A 15,198-nucleotide genomic window follows, 5' to 3' on the forward strand; every position below is an offset into this window, starting at 1 on the left:
CTAAGGTTACCTTGCAAACATATGACCAGTTTAGGAATTTTGACTCATCTTCATCAAATACTGTTTAATAATGATGTAAAGTAGAAAGATTTTAAATTGTATTTCACAAAATAATGCCAATAATGTTGGACTAGCGAGCTAAATGACATAATCGCGTCAGTTAGGTTAGCATAATCAGATATTTCCCACTCATTTTAAACTGCAGGAATTCTTCTAACTCTAAAACAGATGTAAACATACCTTTAAAAAGGAAGTTTAGTATATTATAACAAGCTTTAGTTTGGTTAAGTAAACCAACATTAAAATAAAAAATAACTCCAATAATAACCCCAAACTGGGTATAATCTTAATCTTAAGTGATTTTTTAGTGTGTACCAATGCTTCCTAGCAACCATTTTACACATTATTTAACTTGCACCATTATGACTATGACATTTCTTAAGTTTTAAAGGTACCCACTTTAGTAAATCACTAGTTTGAAACTAGATAGTAATAACCAAGAACTTAAGAAGAAATTTACACACAAACTTAGTTATGGATTTAAATATTTGGAGCAACCCAATCCAGGAGTCTCATATCTCTTCCTACCTGCTCCAGCATGCGCTTGGTCCTCACATCACTTGCCCCGACAGACATTTCCAGAGACAAAACGTCCTGTAGTTTCCACAGGAAGTAGGACGTGTCTGTGTAGGACTGAACTATATCCACAAAAGTGTCGTAGCCTGGCAGAAAGCTGGTGATCACCGCAAACTCGCCCCAGTCATACTCCTCCATGAGCTAAAACAGAGACATATAGATATAAAGAAGTGAACTGATAATTTTTGGGGAAATAAGCTCATTCACTTTCTTGCCAAGAGTTAGATGAGGAGATTGATACCACTCTCACCACCACTCCAGCTACATATCTACAGTAAAAACATGGGCGTGGTATCAATCTTCTTGTGTAACTCTCGGCAAAAAAGCAAATCTTACCTCCCAAAACTATTCCTGATGGGCATTAGACTAGGTTAAGATGTCTAATTCCTCTTTTTTAAGAGGGACTTTTTTAAGTTTTGGCAGGAACAAACTAGAAAGTGTTTAAGATCATAACTGATTTTAAAAAAACACAATGTGTCACACATATTGGTCAATCTCACAGATGGATTTGTCTCGCAGTTGCAGAAATGTTCCCGCTAGATAATGAGGGAAAGTTGGCGTACCACAGATTTAACAACATAACTGAGATTATCCTGTTGACTCTCCCCAAACATCAGTGATGTCAGACTCTCTAATCTCATGGGAATTTGTGCAGTCCATCATGAATCAGTCTATGTTCATTTGTAGTAATCGTTCCAGAATGGGCCTTAAATCTGGGATTCCCTCGCTAATTGTCAGGATATCCCATTATGGTATTAAACAGCCTGCTGGGCCTCAGACTGTGTTGCCAGAGGCTTTACCCTCTAGCCATTTGGTGGGACAACCTAATTTTTTTTCTCCAAATACTATTAAAGGGGACATATTGTGCCCATTTACAGGTCTGTGTTTTTAATCTGGGGCTTTACTGGAATGTCTTTGAATGAAACGTGCTCCTGTCTCTTTAAGGCCCCCCCTCTCAAGGGCCCACTCAGTTCTCATTGGCCAGCTCTTGGAAGCGGCCCTTCGGCAGACATCTGTCAGCTGCGGAGGCTACTTCAACAAACCATGAAACAAACTATAGTAGTAGGATTTCACTACTTTTTCTCATTCTTTACTCAAAATACACATGGAAAAACCTTAGCAACTAAGGCTATGGAACGTTTATGGGCATGAACGACAAGGTAGAACAAACCAAACAAACCACTCAGGGCAGGTTGATGCCCTGACTTTTGACTTGCAGGGAGCATTTCTACATACGTTAAGCTCAAGTTTTGGAACTTTGACCATGTTTAACATAGATATCCAACATCATAACAATATATGAATTACAAAAAATAGAAAAAGCATAATATGTACCCTTTAAAATTAGGCTTGATTGTCAGTTAACATTGAACCACATTTCTGTACCTTGAACATGCAGACAACTTGCTGCTCGAGAGAGGCTCCCATCTGCAGGAAGGACGATCCCTCGGCCTGTGAAGAGCAAAAGATTCTCATTTAAGGATTCAGGCATGGATTGTCTGTCATGGGGTGAAAGCTGAATGACCCAATAGCATTTCCGGAGCTGGTTTTCCTCAAAGACACTTCAGCAGGGTGGATGCTTGCTCTCACGAGGGTTTCAATTGGTGTCTACATGCTGCCTTTATGCCCTAGAATATCTTTCAAAAATGTAGAAAAAACATTTTGCGTTTCATTGTCTCTCAGGTCATGAAATATTCTTCACCTGTGAGAGCTTTGCTCAAGTAAAATATCTTATAAATCACCAAACGAACACTCAAGGACTGTTGAACTTTCTGTCACAACAAACGCACACAGAGGAAAGCTTTTCAAATTAACTTGTCTGCCGCTCCTCATTTTAGCAGCACCTTTAACATTGCTACTGCTGTGGAACATTTAAATTTGGATGAAACTTTACCTCCAGGTGGGCAGTGCATGTTGATCATTTATCGTGTAAAAAGTTCAGTAGGCTGACAATCACTTGTAAAACTGCCTCTGCTAAAAGTCACATAAGCAACAGAGTATAACAACCTTCCAAAACCAATTAAGTTGATGAAAGGTGACAAAAATAAGGTGCAGAAATAAGAAATGACTAAGTGGAGAGTGAGCTGTGCTTGAATCAGCTTTGTGAAGGGTTTACAAATCTTCATAAATATCCAGGATGTCCTAAAATGCAGCAATTGAAAGACCATAACAGTTTACAGCAAACATATGAACGATTAAGCATTAAAACTTGAATCTACTGGGCGTGATATAGTATGCAGCTGTCAAAGACTCACTTGCAACCTACTGCAATAAAGATGCAGATGCAGAGTGATGTGTCTTATAGGGAGCAGTTACCATGAATATTCAAATTACAGTTTGTACCTTTACAGATGCTCACATTTTACGACAGAGCTTTTGTCTATATTCAGTCTCAATCTGGTACAAGTGTCTCTGAACTGCATACACTCACTCCTGCTGCTCTCTTTCTGTCAAGAAGGGGTGGTCCGATGTTGTATCTGCTTGTGTGTGTGTGAGAGAGAGCATACATTTGCATACATACTCTCTGTATGCCTGTGTGTTAACAGCTGAGATGGAAAGTTATTAGAGTTCACAGCACTTATGTCCTTCACACGGCATTCAGATAAAGTAGAATATATGATTGAGAAGAGGAGGAAAATTTGAAAATATGAGTGACCTTACTGTTACATGATCAAGTTAGTTATTTAATAATACAACAAAGTATTAAAATGAATACCAAATGTAAAAGTGCTTTAAACCTGAGAATCAGGTATATATTCAGTAAGCACTGATTCTGTGATTTGCAGGTCAAATACTGTATGCCTAGATATCTGAGACAAAACTGGGTCCAATTTGAAATTGGATGAGTTTTCTGGATATCTAGGTTACATACAATATAATGTAGTTTCAATAGCATTTAAATGACTATATTTCAGTGTGAAGTAGGTCCTAATACATGTTGAAACACAGTCATTTAAAGGATGTAAAAGAACACTTACAGTATAAGTCTATGACTGCTTGAATGATTGCTTTTCAACCAAATTTAGCCCAAATTTGTAGACTGGACAGATTGACACAAAAATATGTATATCAACATAAACTGAAGATATAATAAGTGTACACTGCATTCAGTCTACACTTACAAAAATCAACCAATGTGACATTTTAGGCTCAGTCACAGCCCTGTCCCTGTTTGTAATACTTTGGAGTTTGGAGATCTAAGAGGCCTAACAGCGCTGTAGGGCACAAGTAGACCTGTGATGTAAGCAGGTGCAAAAGCATGCAGGGCTTTAATACAAGTAGTAATACTCTGAATTTGATTGGATAACAGAAAGGGAGCTTGCGCAAGAGAGCACAGATTGGGGTAATATGATCTCTTTTTCTTTACATCTATGTACTGTACAGCATCATCATACACTAACTAGAGAGAGGAAATAGGCCTATAAGTCTGGGAAATCTCAAAATACACTGACACACGTATGCAGATATCATACATAAGACAGCAGACAGTGTTAAACTGTCAAGTGCCATTTGGGACCAGGTCTCACATCTTCTCAGTCTGTTCTCGTCTCAGATGTGACTAACTGTCATCTCTCCTTCCTGTTGCTCTTCATTCTCCCACAGCTCAGAGCCTCTGCAAAGCCCCCAGAGAGCTGTGAGCCAGAGGAATACCAGAGGAATATCACATCTAGACTCTTCTTCATTCAGTTTTAGCAGTTTCATCTCAGTCTGGGTTTGTTTGAGTCTCACCTCCGGAGGCTGAAACTCCACTAGACCACTGACTGGGCTACGCACCAGAATAGCTGTAAAAATAGCAGTACACAACCATGTCAGGCTGTCACTGAATAAATAAAAAATGGCACTTGAATGGCAGCCCTGGTTAACTGTAGCGTCCCACTTCAGCTGATATGACGGAGGAGAGGTGAGATACATCATTTGAAGAAGTATCATTAAAATCCAATTAGTTGTGTCTGAGCTATTAAACAAACAAATAATGTGGTGACACCCCCTCCCCGGGCCAATCAGTGTTGCATCACTATCCAATTTGCAGTTAAATTGTGAAAAATCAAACAAAGTCAGAGGCAAATGTGTTGAAAGACATCCACTGTCCTCTTCACAGTGATATCAAGGACGAATTACAACGAAATTACCTTATTTTCCGTGTCCAACCCTTTCGCACGCATACAGACACGCACTCAAATGAAAAGACAAAGTTCACCCTCCCCCACTCTCATCCTCCACTTCCCAGCCGTCTTGTTCGCACCGCCTTGGCAGTGTGGCTGTCACACACAGACGTAATTAGCAGTCCTACTGCAGGAGCGTATGGTAATGTGACAGGAGGACGGTGGACATGGTGGTTGCTCACACACTCCTCTCCTCCCACGGGGAGAACTCTGTGCCATACCTCCCCTCAGTGGAAAGACTGGTGCCGATCAAACAGGAAGCAGGTCGCACACTCACACACAGACGCTCATACACGTGGACTCCGATACATTTGTCATGCTGCACTCTCTAAAGGCTGCATTTATGCAAGCTTCCATCTCAAGAATGGAAACACAGGCAAATCTTGTACTTTTTACTTCACTACATTCAGCCATGGTTACTTTTAAATTGAGTTTTTGCATACAAAGCCACTGCCAGCAGTATATAAAAGTATATATAAGTAAACATATTAAACGTTTGTAGATGACTGTATTGCTACTTTAACTTAAAGAGGATCTCCAACAATTTTGTGTTCAACTTCAATAAAATTGAGGATTTTGCAAGAGACAGATTAAAAATGACCAAGGTCCCATTTACACCTGTCATTGACATGTGATCTATATCTGGATACATTATCTGGATAACGACATCTGTGGGTCTTTGCATTTACTGTACACCTGGTATTAAAATGCGCTTTTGTTTTCTCAATTGTGACCGCATTGTGAACGGATCTCAATGTGTACTTGTATCTTTTCCAGAGCTTGCTTCAGTTGGCAGGAAAAGGCGGAGCTAGGCTTTCAACTTACTGGACCGATTTTTTTTTCTTGTGAATGTGGTCACGCTCCACGGATCTGATCACAATGCGAACCTGACCACCTCCAAATGTGGTCTGGCCGATCCGAATGCATTCCGATTACTATGCTTTCTGAGTGCATTGACATCTTGCATTAATGTGTGTTTTTTCTTATTCATATAACATCCAGATACAGATCACATGTTGATGCAGGGTACAAATGGGGTATAAGAGACTACGTCTACAGCCACACTTGCAGTACTGTGAAGCGATAAACGACTGAGGCACTGTGGAGCTAACGTCAGCATGCTAACATGCTCACAACGATAACACAAGCATGCTGATGTTAGCAGGTATAATGTTTACAGTTTCACCTTCTTAGTTTAGGTTGTTAGCATGCTACTTAGATATTTGCTATTCAGCACTAAACGCATAGTACAGCTGAAGATGATGACAATGTCATTAGTTTAGAGAGTATTTAGTCAAAGTACCGGACATATTGAAATGTTAACGGAAAGTTAAGGATCCCCAAAGTGATTAAATTCATATTGAGAGAGACATGAATGTCTGTAGCAAATTTCATGCTAATCCATCCAATAGTTGTTCGGATATTTCACCGAAAACCACAAATGTCAACTTGTTGATGCTGACATCCTCTGGGAACCATGAATGTCTTTACAAAATGTGATGGCAGTCCATCAAATAATTTGATGGACTGATTGTCCATCAAACTATTAGATTGTGGTGGACCAAACGACTGACAGAATGGTCAAAAATAATGCAGCAGAGGCTGAGATATCCTGATATTAGTCCCTATACGTCAAACAAAAACACTGCATTTTACACTTCCAATAATGCAACTTGATAGACCCTCTCTGCCTTTTAAATGCACTGATCTTTCAATGCTCTCTGTTAAATATTTGTAGACTTCAAGCTTAAACTGAGATTTCTCAGGCGATCGCTTTGGTCATTTTCTCAGAGTTGACAAAGATCTTTCACAGCCACAGGAGACATTATACAACTGTTTTCATGGGCTGAGTAATAGGTTACTCCCTGTGACTAGTAAACTGCTATCTAAATGTCACCAGTGTCCGTCTCACAACCATGACTATTCTCTTAGCATAGAGCGCATACAGTAAGATGGATAAACGCCCGTACAGTGAAGCACACATACACAAGCCAAAAAGCATCCTGAACCAGATGTTTGAGGTTTTTACCCCACTATAAAGAGTTTTCAATGGAAGGATATATAAAGGGGGTTAATCTGTATTATGCAATTGTAGACAGTACTGTGGTTACAGTGAGCCTTTGCGTGTGAGTTGTACATTAATGTCGGTTTAACCACAGGGTCACCCTGCTGAAATCAGCCTATACACACAAGCTAAGCAACACACTTAAAATTATAAGGATCCGTTCACCTAAATGATTTTTAAAAAAACATGCATTACAATTCAAAACATCATCAGCAACTTCTCTTTCCTGGGAGAGTCCTGGTTATTCTGAATTGTCCACAGAACACAATGTCAACAGTTTTGAGACCTGCCAGGATTTTAGAGGTCATTAGTCCAAATTCTGTTATGTGTGTGAGTGCGTGGGCCCAAACTATGTAAAAAACAAAAAATTAAATAACAAATTTTTATAATTATTTATTCATGCAACTGTGGAAATAATTTCTGAAATATAATATAAATATTTTCCTACATTTTGGTCTAAATGTTGTTTACTGCCACATACTTTATGTACTGCAAAGAATACAAAATCCCTTTGAATTTACTTCTTTTTTTTGCCCAAAACAATCACATTTTAGGATGTTTTGAAACCCAACATTTGTAATATGGCATGTAAACGTACAATGCTAACTCTTTATGTCATTAAACCCTTCAAATTCGAGAAACTACTACCAAGGACATGACCTCAGTGTTCTCACTGGTTGCTATGGTCCTGCATGGGACCGGGAATCTGAGACAGATATCTCTCAAAACCTCAGAACATCAAACCAAAACTATCTCAATGGTTAGCTACCACTGGTGGGAAGTAGGCCAGTAATTTTTTCAGTAATGTGGGTGAACTGACTTTTTAAATAGAAACAATCCTTTCATAGAGTGCAAAAAAATTGTCACATGATGTCAACATATGTTTGTTTTAATAGATAATTGGACTCTGTCATGTGTATCTTTCATGTCTTCTTTATGTTGGCAGAAGTGGTTAACTGATAAATTTTCAGCCATTGATACATAATCAACCACTTCCATAAATAATTTCCTTACATTTTGACTCTACACTGTGTAACACATTCTGACGTGGATGTGATGTATTTATCAAGCAGTCACAGCAGGCTGGATTTGAAGTTTGTGTGTCATACAGTGATTGTTTACAAGATACATCTCTCTCCTTATTCTACATGCATTTAAAGGGATGATTATGCAAAGAATAGGTGGACAAGCTAACAGAATTTGATTATGTATTCTTCTAAAGTCACGCAATTTACAACAGCCAGTTTTGCAGGGAAAGTTCTCCAAGCGTAAACATGATGCAAATGGGATTTACATGAGCCAGAAGCAACATTGTGTTGATGAAAAGGAACACGAATCAAATATGAGCATATTAAACAATTACTATGAGGAAAGAGAGGCAATAATTATTAATGAACATAATATCAGATTACTGTAAGAGCAAACAAACAGGGAACAGAGTGTTGTGGTTTGTTTTTATTACATAATCTTGAATTTGAACTTGACCATCAACTGTAAAATCACTAAAATCTGCAACTGCTCTTTATTTTAATCAGATGTTTACAGTGAGCGTTTGAATTTACCTCAGTAATGAGCTACTGCCTTCGCAAATAAGGAGCTAAATACACACAGATTGCCACCGCAAATCCACTTTCTTAATAAATCTGGCCCTTAATGCCACAGCATTAGTAGTTTGACTGACTGCTTTATTGAAATTATTGGGCCATGCTGTGAAACTCGGAGGTGGCCTGGCTATTAACGTACTTTCATTCCCAGTGATAAAAAACATTTCCAGCAGGAATACTGTGTGGCGGTTCTGGGCTTCTCATGACCTGTTTATGGAGTTTCTGGTTTCTGGACCATGAGGCCAAGAGAGAGCCAGAAGTGAGGGGGTGGAGAGCACAGACAGAAGTACAGAAGGACAAACAGAGAAAGGGGGTCAGTCTGGCCACAGAAACCCCAAAAACAGAAACTACACTGTGATCCAATGAGAGACGTCTGACTCATTGCATCACTTCGGTCCAACATCACAAACAATGTGTGACCTTAGACTACAGCAAGGACTGAGACTATAACTCCTATAATATAATCTTCTACTGACAGCTACAAATTGTAATAAATGACGTTATACGCTCCAATACTCAAGCTCAACAGTGTCTTTGCCTCAAAAATCCATCATGTGTACACTTAAAAGGCACTTTTGTTCCCGTTTACTGGCAAACACATAAAGCTGTCGGCTTTGTTTATTTCAGATTTAATCATCGTCTACAACCACGATCGCTCATTATTTGTTGTTAGTAACTGTAATGAACAAAAACTGGTTTGTAAGTGATCAAATATTCACTATGTATTCCTTCAAAAACAGTGAGGAGTAATTGTGTTTCACTACAGCAGATGCAAGTTGCCATCTTTAGTTAATGAATCTCTTTTTCTCCGTTTTACTACACCCTAATTATTGAACTACTAACGAGTAAACGCCATTGGTTTTACACGAGCAATTATTCTCTTTTATATGTCCTGTGAAAATAATTTATCTCCAAAATGTCACCTATTCAGAAACTCAGCCCTATTTGAAGCTTGGTGATAATGCATTTTTGAGATAGCCCAGTGGGTTTTGAAAGGGTTTTTATAAATCTCTGTAGTAGGTGGGTGAATTTTCTCAGAACCACAAAGTTAACAGTGCCAATATGAATATTTGCTACTTCTATCAATTCAGAGCCACACAGAAAACTCAGGTTAATTTATTGGACTCTCAGTACCTTTTACACAGGAAGTTCAATTTGCTTCCACCAGGGAAGAGGTTTTAGTTCATCAAAGACATGTATGTTGGGGTTAATACTCCTGCCAGTGTCCCTGACAACTGGCACTGGCAATAAGAACTGAAGTTGTTCCCCAGGCGCTGCACTATAAGATGGGTCAAATGCAGAGGATAAATTTTGATTCAATGTATGTGAGTGCTGAGAAATGACAGTAAAGAGGGTCTTAATCTCACTCTTAACCTCCCTAGAACTGGTACATCCACGTATATGAGGTCTTTTATTCCATCAGACACTATTTTTAATACAAATTTGGCCCGCTACATGCTTGTGATGGGAGCAGTCCCTTTCCTAAAACAGCTTTGTTTGGGACCAAGGACCTATTGCTACTACTGCTAAAAAAGAAAGTAATCCATAGACACTCCTGTTCTCCTGTTCAGACTATAGTGCACTTTTACATTAGGCACTAAGCACTGCTGATCTCATTGAGGTAACTCAACAGTTTAAGGACTTTTTCTGTTTCACCACAATACCCCAAACAAAGTACAAAGTGAGATCCATAAAGAAACATTTTTCCCAGTTTTTGTGGAAGAACTTGACAGACCCTGATCTCAACCCCATCCAACACCTTTTGGGATAAACTGGAAAGCGCCAAAGCGAACCAGCCCTTATCACTCAACATCAGTGGCCAACCCAGGGGTAATGTTTGTGTGTCCACACTTTGGCCATGTAGTGTATCTGAAAATTAAAAATCACCAGAGATATATGGTTTTCTCAAGATAGAATTATTATCATAATCATTACAATCATAATTGGAATACTCATTTATCAGACAGTGAAATTTTTCGCAAAATAAACTGCACAGTTTTGTTGTTGACATTAAAGGGGATGTATCACACACATTTACAGATCTACATTTTCTCAGACTCTATTGGAATATCTTTGCATGATTTACAGTTTTAAAAACACCTTATTTATCTTATACTAAGCATTTACGTGGTCCCTCAGTTCAGCCTATTTTAGCTCCTGTCTCTTTAAGGCCCCCCTCCCAATGAGCCTCCTCTGTTCTGATTGGTTAGCTTCTGGCTCCGGAGGCTACATAAACAACGAGTAGTAGCAGGATTTCATTTCTTTTTCTTGTTCTTTACTTGAAATGGAAACTTCTCAAATATGTCCATACATGTTTGAGCTAGAATTCAACCTGAAATATGCAAGTGAACAACACGAACAACCGTAGCAACTAAGACTACAGAACGAACGGCCGTTTGTGGGTATGAGCGAACAATCTGATGTCATCATGAGGAGGAGGTAGAGCTAACTTTGCAAACAAAGTGTTCAGAACAGGCTGAAGCTCTGGCTTTTGACTTCTAGGGAGCATTTTTTATACATGCTCACCTCAAGTTTTGGACCATTGACCATGTTTAACATTGACATTGATTATAATAGTATAAAAATGACAGAAAATCACAAGAAGCATGTAATGACCCCTAAAGTTTTTTGCTGTCCCCCCTCCTACCCACCACATCCTGTTTGCGTGTGTTGCAGCCCTCCAGTGTCCTCCCTCCTCACTTCCCTCCCTCATTTCCTTTCCTTCTCCTCCCTGTTGTCTCCTGCTCTACTACTCCCATGACTCAACATCTGGATGCAGCACCCTCTAATGATAACCCAGCACACTGCAATAACTCACAGCCAGCCTGCAAGGAACACACACACACACAAAGAGAAAACATACTCAACCTCTGATTTTAAACTCCTCCAAGACACATATTACAATATTTTTTCTCTTTTCCTCACAGGCCCTATTGAACAGTCTTTATGCCTTTTCTCAGCCCTTCCTCACGCTCTCTCATTTCCTCCTCTTCACCTTTGCTTGATATATGTGCCGTCTGACAAAAGACACACTTCCTCTCCTCCCTTCAATCTTTTCATCTTTGTCTCATTCCCTCCTTCCTTGTTGTCTGCCATGGAGAGATCACTGAGACAGGAACCATAAATAGGCGGCCCGGGCGGCTGCTGCTTCTTTTTAAACCTGCCATCAAAGATATTCATCATCATCAGGCTATTGATAATCAAGCACTATTGAGCTCTTTTATCCCCTAAGAGAATCATGCACTCACACATATGTCTTTCTCCGTCCAATCCACCTGTCCCATTGTGCAAGACACCTCTGACAAGCTTTTTTCTCCTTGCTGACAACAAAGGAGTGCGTAAGAGAGAGAACGAGACCGAGGGGGAGTGTGAGGAGGAGGGGTGAATGAGGCCTTCGACAGGCAGACCTCAGAGGAGAGTGCTTTACTCTTTGTGCTATATAGAGAACTGTCATTCAACACTTATGGGCTTGTCTGTGTGATAAATAACGTCCCATCTGCGCCTTTGTCTTTCATTACTGTCAAGCAGAGGGGTTAAATAAGCTAGACTGAGACAGTCGTGATCAGCTTTCAGCAAATTACAAACCAGAGATTGTTGATAACGTTGCCCCAAATATTTTGGGGCAAAGTTTCATTTCAGATACTTTGCACTGTGGAAATACTGCCTGAGATGAGCATCAAAAGCATATCTGGGGTAAATATGAACCCCTCCTTGCCATTTGAATGTGCAGCGGGGAAGGATAGGGGGGGAAGAGAGAAGTTACACAAGGAATAGGCAGCAAAATAGAAAAGTAGAAGGAAAAGTAAAGTGAATGGTTTGGAGTTTTGAGTGAATGATAAGAGCTGTGGGGGGTTTCAACCTCCTGAAGGGTCTAATTAACAGTTTAATGGGGTCCTGGAGCTCAGAGAGAGCAGAAGGGAGCACAGGCCTCTCGCTTCTAGCCACATCCTTAATGGATTCAGTCGGCGCACAAAGAAGCTAAAAAACTGGATTTAAATGTGTCAAGAAGTAAAGGTGATGAAGGGAAAATGGTAAAGCTGTAGGAGAAGAGAAGCTAAAGTGAAATGACACAAGGTGAGAAGTGGACAGAGACAGAAATAAAGGAAAAAAAAGCACAAGATGATGGAAGAGAAAAGGAAAAGAGTGGGGGTAACAAGAACGTCTGTTTTACTCATGAAAGCGGAGGAGAAGAAAACTTATCTGTGAGACAGTAAAACACCGCCTTCAGGCAGCTGTCAGCCAAGCTTCATCAAAGCATCTTTCGCCTTTCTCTGTCTCGTACTCACTCACTCTGCCTTTCCTGCTCCACCATCAAAATACAGCAAATCAATCACCCTCCTGCAGCTACAACTCCTTCTGTTTAATACTCATCTATGCCGTGACATCTGCACATACCTTTTGATTAACAGGAAGCTGATAAATACATGCTATGGTTTACAAAATGTTGCCTGAGGGTGATATCCAGCACTCGCAGTCACAGAGCTACACTTCTCAGCTCAGTTTAGATGCTTCTTGTGCTGGATCAGTGTAGGAATGCACTCGTTTGGCTCCGTGTGTGCACTCACATGTGAGGGTGTTCATTTGCATGTGTGTTTCTATGTGTGAGAGTTGCTTCTATAAATACAAGGTGTTGATGATGACAGTTAAGCGATTAAAGGAAGGAGGGGAAGCGTGGAGCATGAGAGGAAGAAGGGATGGAGCCATTTTGCAACTCAAAAGTAGAAAAAGAAGTATAGATTAAGAATCCGTCTGATGTCATCAATCTCCTCTTTACAATCTAACTACACAGCTCACTGCCCTTCATCTTCATTCATCAGTGAGATACATGATAAATCATAGCAGGAAAAACCTGCTGCTCTTCAAGTACGCAGGGATGATTGATTGAGGCATAGATCGCCCATAGCATTTGTCTCCCCTTGCAAAATTTCCCTTCCCACAACTCAGACTTTTCCCAGCCAAGGATTAGAGGAGCTGATGAGGGTCGATGGCTACAGTCATCGCTGATAATTCGCCCATCTGTATTGCTCATATCCAAATATTTGCATGCAGTGAGTTGCTTGCCAAAGTAGGTTTCACCGCTCTGACCCACTTAAGTTGTTTTAAGCTGAATGACGGCGGTGTGGAAGAGTTCTGACTAAGACAGGAGGATGTGAAAGGCGGGTACAGGGTTTACATTACAGGTTGTTGTTCATCTTATTCCTAGAATCTTTTTCTTGTCTTCTTAATTGCTCTTTATATGTGAGTCATGTTATTTCACCACTTTTGGGTTATATTTTCTGTGTCATTGCAGTGACATAGCAAGAAGGCAGACTGCTCTAGGACTAGTTAGGGCTTCGGGGTAACGACGCGCCAATGCTGAGATGATTTATTATTTTGACAGTACCTTGTATGGTATGACAACTGCAGAGCCGCCACTGATGCCCACGATTGGCAGAGCTGTCTGAGTGGAGAGGAAGTCCAGGATCTGTGCCACTTCTGCCACCTGAAGACCAAACAGACAGATTGAATGTTTGCATGAATTAAAATATCACAGAGCAACACAATTTTCATGAGGTTGTAGTTCACGCTGGACAAACTGCCTTCACCGGGCTGACTGACGGCAGAACTTTATTTATTTATTTTGTATTCATTGTTTCATTGATACAGTTAATAAATTGAAAACACACATAAAGTGGGATATTTGTGTTACTTGACCAGCTGTCTGCTCAGATTACGCTTCACTAAATGCGACAGAAACAGACTCGGAGCATAAAACCCATGGGGGATCTCCATGAGACTGTCTCGAATTCAGTGTGGATTGATTAATTTGATAAAATGGAAGCATACCGTGAGAAAACGCTTTCTATGTGAATTGGACACAGTCTCTCTCTCTCCAGTTCGCCAGCCCTCCCTCACCATTCAATGGCTGCTGGAGACGGAAGACTGTCATGTCCTCACACAGACAGCTGCTCTGATGACGTCCCCCTGTCCTGTTGCTGATTGGCTGGAATAGTGTTGCGTGGTTCAGTCCGAGCCACTTTGTTTTTCTCATTTACAGAGTCACGGCTGTGTATGGACACTGGATTTTTTTGTCAGCGCACACACAGAACAGACAGCTAGTGGACCATGAGTAGATATTTGCTGAATTTGACAAAAAGTGCATTGAACAATCTTCCTCCCAAATCACTTACTCTATCTTTAAATTCAGATTAAATTATAAAATTTGACTGATAGCCATGTTGAAACTGGAAGGGTCAAACTGTTCTGCAACGTTCAATCTTATCACAAAATAAAATTTGACCTAATTTCAAATTAATTGCAACTTTCAGTCTCAATTTTTAACACAACATGGACAAGAAGTGTCCAGCTTTTGACCTCTAGCAGCACTACGGAGCAATGTTTCTATAAGCGGGTCCATGTTTTGTTGGTTGTTGTTCATAATATACACTCCTGCCAATGGTTTCACACTTTCACAGCAATGCACCAGCAAAAGAGGTAAGAAGAAGACTACTTGCCAGTAAATATAGATGTAAACAATGCAGGTTTCAAACTATTTAAAAAAATGGCTTTGTATAAATTTAATGAGGGTGGAAAAGGTACACACAATGTATTTTGATAAGTAACACTGAGTGTAAACAGAATCTTTGTTTGTTTACAAGAAAAGTCCGCAGGGTAGCTTTTAAAGTGCTCAAAAAATGGATATTTGAATAATTTTGCCCATGACAATTGGGCAAAATCCATCTGCCCAGCA

The 15,198-nt window shown here is 40.0% G+C and overlaps 1 protein-coding gene across 3 annotated transcripts in view; it reads right to left on the reverse strand.

The window, feature by feature from the left end:
* The window catches only part of LOC121887240 (glutamate receptor ionotropic, NMDA 2C-like), a 67,416-nt gene that overhangs the window by 40,417 nt on the left and 11,801 nt on the right, over positions 1-15,198 (reverse strand). The window contains exons 3-5 of one of the 3 annotated variants that reach the window (XM_042397910.1): positions 13,852-13,950; positions 2,023-2,088; positions 589-777 (exon numbers count right to left, since the gene is read on the reverse strand). In XM_042397910.1, the coding sequence (XP_042253844.1) occupies positions 589-777; positions 2,023-2,088; positions 13,852-13,950 (354 nt within the window). Of the gene's footprint in view, positions 1-588; positions 778-2,022; positions 2,089-3,067; positions 3,166-4,766; positions 4,836-13,851; positions 13,951-15,198 lie in introns of those variants that run through there. The other 2 variants (XM_042397912.1, XM_042397911.1) reach the window with 2 other exon arrangements.

The sequence above is a fragment of the Thunnus maccoyii genome, chromosome 20 (genome assembly GCF_910596095.1).
Source record: "Thunnus maccoyii chromosome 20, fThuMac1.1, whole genome shotgun sequence".
NCBI lineage: Eukaryota > Metazoa > Chordata > Actinopteri > Scombriformes > Scombridae > Thunnus > Thunnus maccoyii.